The sequence below is a fragment of the Castanea sativa genome, chromosome 6, assembly GCF_040712315.1.
Source record: "Castanea sativa cultivar Marrone di Chiusa Pesio chromosome 6, ASM4071231v1".
In the NCBI taxonomy this organism is placed as follows: Eukaryota; Viridiplantae; Streptophyta; class Magnoliopsida; order Fagales; family Fagaceae; genus Castanea; species Castanea sativa.
In genome coordinates this window covers 44864803-44871831 of record NC_134018.1, presented here as the reverse complement: position 1 = coordinate 44871831, position 7029 = coordinate 44864803, and the positions used below count along the sequence as shown (strand labels likewise).

Below are 7029 nucleotides of genomic sequence, written 5' to 3'. Positions count from 1 at the left end.
CATTGGAAGTTAAGCACTTAGTGGGAAGTTACAATGATTAACAAGGATTTTTCTCATGCTTCAAAATAGTAGAACTTGGTCCGAATTTCAAGCTTTTGTACATAAATCCATTCTGAGGATTTTCTAAGTGTTGAGGGGTCGTCCAGGTGCTTTCTTGATGGATGACCCTTATTCCCATGGACGACCTTCTGATGATGGACGACCTTTTTATATTGGGCTAACCTTTCTAACTCTGGACGACTCTTATGGATGAATTGGAGATGGTTCGATTTTTAGTTCACCATCAATTTTCACCACAGAAACTGTAAAATTGTCCACCCAAAAATATTAAAAAATAAACAATTATTAGCAAAATCTCCTAATTAAGTTTCTATATGCATCCTTATATAATAATAATAATAATAATAATAATAATAATAATAATAATAATAATACAAGTGCAAAAACAAAAATATATCACTCATCCAATTATTTTTGTTTGACTAATCTTTGCTTTTGTCGAAATAAGTGGCAATATAGGGTAATTTGAATACAACTATTAAGAGTATTTTCTCTGCAAAACAACAAATTTGTCCACCCAAAAAGATTAAAAAATAAAAAATAAAACTTAGTAAAGTCTCATAGTTTAACATTTAAATAGATTACTAAAAAAATCAAATTCTAATTTGCAAGACAACTAATTATTAACCCAAATCAAATCAGACCAGTGGGATAAAGAAAAAGAACTTGTGATCGTAAATTGGAATACCAAAATGCATAAATATGCATAAAACTCGATACAAAGAAACAAATGTGATGTGATAATTAAAACAATAATAACAAAAAGCACCATTAGCGGGAAATATTTTTTGAAACAATAAAAGAATCCACCAAAAGAGAAACAAAATTGGAGAGAGAGAGAGAGAGAGAGAGAGAGAGAGAGAGAGAGAGAGAGAGAGAGAGAGAGAGTATTGGCCTTTTTTGCCATGAACAACTTGGAAGGAATAGGGGAGTAATGCGGAAATGAAGTAAAAATAAATTTATAAGAAAATTAAGATGTAAGAGGAAGTGTTGAAGTAGATGAAAGGTTGAAAATTTAAAAAGACAATGATTGAGAAAATTTGGAAACGGTAGAATTTAAGAAGATGAAGAAAAATTAAAAATTTATAAAGGAGTCAAATGAAATTTTTTTTTTTTAAAATATTGATTGGAGGAGATAAAAGATTGAACTAAGAAGACAACGGTTGAAGAAGATGAAATGTTGAATAAAATAAAAATTGCAAAAAATAAAAAATAAGAAAGGATGCTAATGACATGGTGCAAAAAGTGATTTGTAAAATTTATTGCAAAGTTTCCATATTATATATAGCATAGATAGATATTGTAGAGATGAAAGGCTCGAGAGTATATATTGGGCCGTGGGCCTTGTCCGAGGACGCTTGGTGGTCCGAGGACAGATAGACTAAACGTAAGAGTCAGAACGCCACGAACAAATTATGATTGCGAAGGTTTAGGAAGATTGCCCGAGGAGGAATGCCTCCTCGACTAAGCAAATCAGAGGTTAGGAGGATTGGTCCGCCCTCGAGGGCAACACTTCAAAAGGTTCTACTGATAAGGATAAACATCAGGGAAGTATGAGACAAAGGGAAGTATAGGACAAAAGGAAGCTAAGAAATACTAAGAGAAAGCTGCTACCACCGCATTGAATGCTCTGCAACTAACCCTCTGGCCACATTAATATGGAGGTGATACATAAACAGTGGCCAGCAGCCTTACAGCTACTCCCAAAAACTTCAAGAATGTGCTAATTGGACAAGTATCAAAACCAACAACTTGACCTATACGTGGACGATAGAGATGAAGAAGAGAGGGGTATATAATAAAGAAAGAAGCCCCTTACAAGGGGGATCAGAGATTTGAGAGAAAAAACACTGTAGCAACAAGAACTGGACTTGTAACCAAATTCAAAAGATTTATATATACAAGAACTAGTCTCCTCGGACCGTGCTGAGGACGATTTTCTTTGGAAAAAACCAGTTTATTTTATTTTTCTTATCATATGGGCTCACTGTAATTACTATCTAATTCATTAAAGCCTAGTTTTCTAGCCCACTCTTTACAAATTAATTGTATTGGGCTCTTTGGGCCTAGATCTTTTCCTTTTGGACTTAGGCTCCAAACTGCGCCCTTACAATTGGCGTCGTCTGTGGGAATTACTTAACTTTGTTGAGATTAGTGTTCAGTTATGGTAGGCTCGGGGCCAAACCGGGAGGAGTCTGTTAGGTCTTAATGTCAAGATCATTTTGTCAATCTTGAGCGGAGAAGGGACCGAGAGGTTAGTGTGCACACCGCACATACTGGTAGGAGCCAGTCTCGTAGTGGGAGTCACATCTCCCATGAAGAAAATACTAGAAGCATGCTGCAGGAGATTGACCCGTTGCGTAGGAGGTTACGTCACAAGCGACGTAGGAGGACTCCCTCTAGTTCTGACCATTCTTCTGGCGGTGATAATGACAATAGCTACCGGACTAGGTCAAGGACTCCCCCCAGTGAGTCTTTTTCATGTGTCGAGGAGCGCCATTATAGGCGGAGAGAGAAAATTTTGTCTCATAGGGACCTAAGCAACGATGCTATGAGCAGAGCCCTGAATCAGATTTCTAAGTCACCTCTTACTCAAAGGATCGAAAGGGGGAAGCTTCCTCGACGGTTTACTCAACCAACGTTCACTATCTACAATGGCAGGACAGACCCTGTGGAGCATGTGAGCCACTTCAACCAAAGGATGGTTGTTCACTCCAAAAATGAAACCTTGATGTACAAAGTGTTCCCATCCAATTTGGGGCCCGTTGCGATGAGATGGTTCAATGGTCTGGAGGAAGGCTTCATTGCCTCCTTTAAAGAGCTTACAAGAGCCTTTGGTTCTTGTTTTGTCACTTGCAGCAGAGTTCCTTGACCTCTGGACTCCCTGTTGTCTATGATTATGCGAGAGGGGGAAACCCTGACGATGTACTCTGACCAATACTAAGAAATGTTCAACGAAATAGATGGAATTTTTGACGACGTGGCTATAAGGACATTCAAGGTCGGCCTACCTGCCAAGCACGGTTTGAGGAAGTCTTTAACTGGAAAACCTGTAAAAAATGTGTGTTAATTCATGGACCTCATTGACAAGTATAAACGGGTTGAGGAGGACCAACAGCTGGGTAAAGGTAAGGCTAAGGTGGTCCTTCAAGATATAAGGGACTTCAGGTCGGACAAGTATAATAATAATTGTCCTCAGCGGGATTTCACTGGGCAATCTGGAATTGCTGCTGGTCAAGTGGTTAACACTGTATTCCAAGAGCCAGTGCATCAAATCCTAAATAAAAAAAATTAAGAATGAACCATATTTTCAGTGGCTAAATAAGATGGGAGGGGATCTCATGAGGCGTAACCAAAGCCTTCATTGCTAATACCACCAGGAGCGAGGGCATACTACGAAGGACTGCAAAACTTTATGGAATCACCTGGAACAGCTAGTCCGAGGTGGCAGGTTAATGCAATTTTTATATCACCCCAATGGGCAAGGAGACAAGGCAGGGTCAGGATCTCAGAGAGATGCTTCCTCAAAGCCACCTCTGGGCACAACTAGCGTTATTCTTGTCACTCTGGGAAGAACTGGTTCCCACCCCTCTAAGGTACTGTCCATAGCTCAGCCACTCACAGAGGACTCATCCCCTGAGCCAAAGAGGAGTAGGATGGAGGTTCGATTAGCATTGAGTTTTTCTGATGAAGATAAGGTTGAAACCGTGCAACCACACGATGATGGCCTGGTGTTCACTCTTAGAATATGGGCTATGATGTAGAGAAGGTGTTGGTGGATCAAGGCAGTGAAGTAGAAATCATGTACTCTGATTTGTACAAGGGGCTAAAGTTGAAACTGGAGGATTTGGCATGTTATAATTCACCTTTGGTAGGTTTTGATGAAAAATTTATTGTCCCAATGGGTCAAATTAGACTACCAGTCCAAGCAGGTTCAGAGGTGGTCGAGGTGGACTTCATTGTTGTGGATGCTTACTCCACCTATACCGTCATTGTGGCGAGACCTTGGCTTCATGCCATGGGGGCCGTTTCTTCCACTCTGCATCTCAAGGTGAAGTACCCATCAGGGGACAGGGTAGAGGAAGTGGTTAGAAGCCAATCTATGGCTAGGCAGTGCTTGGTGGTTGCAATTAGGCATCAGACTAGGACAGAGTCCTCGGCCTCTGCTAGAGAGGGCTTATAGCAATCAAAAGTGTCGGTGTTATCTAGGGATGTGGCAACGGAAAGGGTAAAGTGCGAGAAGTTAGAAAAAATTGTTATAATGATGATATAGAAAAGTTTTTCCAGGTCGGAGCTCGGCTGCCTCCTCGTGAGAAGGAGGAGCTGATAATGTTTCTTAGGAAGAATATTGATATGTTTGCATGGAGTGCTTACGAAGCTCTTGGGGTGGATCCAAATTTCATTTCCCATCATTTAAATTCCAATCCAGCCATCATCCCCAAAAAGCAACCACCTCGGCGCTTATCTAAATAGCATTCTGAGGTTGTCAAGGAGGAGGTGATCAAGCTCAAGCAAGCTAGGGCTATTAAAAAGGTATTCTACCCAGTGTGGTTGGCCAACACGGTGGTGGTGAAAAAGAAAAATGGGAAATGGCGAGTATGTGTAGATTTCACAGATTTGAACAAAACTTGCCCCAAGGACCCCTTTCCTATGCCCCAGATAGATCAGTTGGTGGATGGCATTGTAGGCCATTCTTGGATGAATTTCTTAGATGTCTTCCAAGGGTACCATTAGATACCTTTAGCTTTGGATGATCAAGAGAAGACAACTTTTGTTACTCTTACTGGAAATTACCATTACAATGTGATGCCCTTTGGTTTAAAGAATGCAGGATCCACTTATCAGAGAATGATGACTAAGATGTTTGAGCCATAACTAGGAAAAAATATTGAGATTTATATAAATGATATGGTGGTGAAGAGTAAGTTAGAATCTGAGCACGTTGGTGACCTAGGAAATATCTTTGGAATATTGAGGAAACACAAGCTCCGCCATAACGCTTCTAAGTGCTCTTTTGGGGTTGGTTTAGGAAAGTTTTTGGGATACCTGGTCACTCATCGCGGAATTGAAGTCAATCCTAACCAGATTAAAGCAATTAACAGTCTGCAGCCTCCTCGAAACCCAAAAGAAGTCCAGAAACTAACAGGAATGACTGTCGCCTTGAACCGATTTACCTTTCGGTCAGCAGATAGGTGCAGACCTTTCTTCCAGTTGTTGAATAAGTGGAAAAGATTTGAATGGACCGAGGTGTGTGTCTTGGCCTTTCAACAGTTGAAGGAATACCTTTCTCGGCCACCCATCATGTCCAAGCCTGAGGAGGACGAGGTTCTGTTTGCTTACATTGTTATGGCTCCCCATGCAGTTAGCTTGGTACTGATACAGGTTGATGGCGGGGTGTAGAAGCCAGTCTATTATGTGAGCAAGTCCTTACATGAAGCAGAGGTTCGGCACCTACCATTAGAAAATGCCATATTGGCAGTGGTGCATGCTACGCGCAAGCTCCTTTATTACTTCCAAGCCCACATAGTGGTAGTGTTGACTAAACTTCCTCTTCAATACCTACTTCGGAGAGCTGATTATACAAGAAGGGTTGCCAAATGGGGTACAATTTTAAGGGCTTTCGATATCAAGCATATGCCTCACACCTCTATTCAGGGCCAAGTCCTTGCGGATCTGGTGGCCGAATTTGCTGAACCTCCCTTAGAAGAAAAAGGAGAAAAGTAGAACATGGATGGAAAATCAGTTGGAATGGTCTCCTTACAAGAACCTTTGTCTTGGAGGGTATATATTAATGATGCTGCTAATCAAAGAGGATATAGGGTGGGACTAGTCATGGTATCTCCTGAAGGGATTATTATTGAGAAATCCTTGAGGTTGGGTTTCTCGGCTACGAACAATGAGGCAGAATATGAAGCTTTATCGGTAGGGATGACTATGGTTCAGAAAATGGGAGGAAGGGTGGTATAAGTATTTTCAGATTTCAAGTTGGTTGTTGGACAGGTAAGGGGAGAATTGGAAGCTAGGGATTCGAGAATGCAAGAGTATTTAAGTTAGGTCAAACATTTACAATTAGGGTTCAAGTCTTTCGCCTTACAACAAATCCCTAGAAGCAAAAATACTCATGCTGACTCTCTTGTCATGCTCGCAACCTCCTCAACCTAGAGTTTACCTCAGGTTATCCTGGTTGAGGATTTGTGCAAACCTGCTGAGGTAGAGAAAGAGAGGGTGCAGATTCATTAGATTAGAGTGAGACCTAGTTGGATGGATCTCATTGTTATGTTCCTTAAAGATGACATCTTGCCCAAGGAGAAAGGAGAGGCTGATAAAATGCAAAGAAAATCTCCTCTTTTTTGTTGTCCGAGGACAAAAATTGTACAGAAGCTCTTTTTCTGGGTCATATCTGTTGTGTGTCCATCTTGAGGCGATAGAGCCCCTCCTAGAGGAATTACATGAGGGGATTTATGGAAGTCATACAGGAGGTAGATCACTGTCTCACAGGGCCCTCACTCAGGGATATTAGTGGTCAGGTATGCAAAAGGGAGTACAGGAATATGTGAAGAAATGTGATCAATGCCAGAAGTTTGCCCCAAACATTCATTAACCTGGGGGTATTCTTAATCCTCTCTCTAGTCCCTGGCCATTTGCTCAATGGGACTTGGATATTGTGGGACCTTTCCCTAAAGTAGCAGGAAACAAGAAATGGCTTTTGGTTGGCATTGATTACTTCACCAAATGGGTTGAAGCTGAGCCCTTAGCGAACATTAGAGATGTGGATGCTAAGAGATTTGTGTCAAAAAATATTGTCACTCGGTTTGGAATTCCTCACACCCTCATCTCGGACAATGGGCTTCAGTTTGATAGTAAGGCCTTTAGGAGGTATTGTTGTGAAATTGGTATTAAGAACAGATATTCAACTTCGGCTTATCCCCAGGGAAATGGACATGCCGAGGTTGTGAACAAAGTTATAGT

General features: G+C 41.1%; 1 protein-coding gene across 1 annotated transcript; it reads left to right on the top strand.

Moving 5' to 3' along the window:
- The first annotated feature begins 3133 nt into the window (after positions 1-3133).
- LOC142640034 (uncharacterized) lies at positions 3134-3824 on the top strand. The gene is made up of 2 exons (XM_075814145.1): positions 3134-3310; positions 3495-3824. The coding sequence occupies exons 1-2, from the start codon at positions 3134-3136 to the stop codon at positions 3822-3824; spliced, it is 507 nt and encodes a 168-aa protein (XP_075670260.1).
- Positions 3825-7029: the final 3205 nt, after the last annotated feature.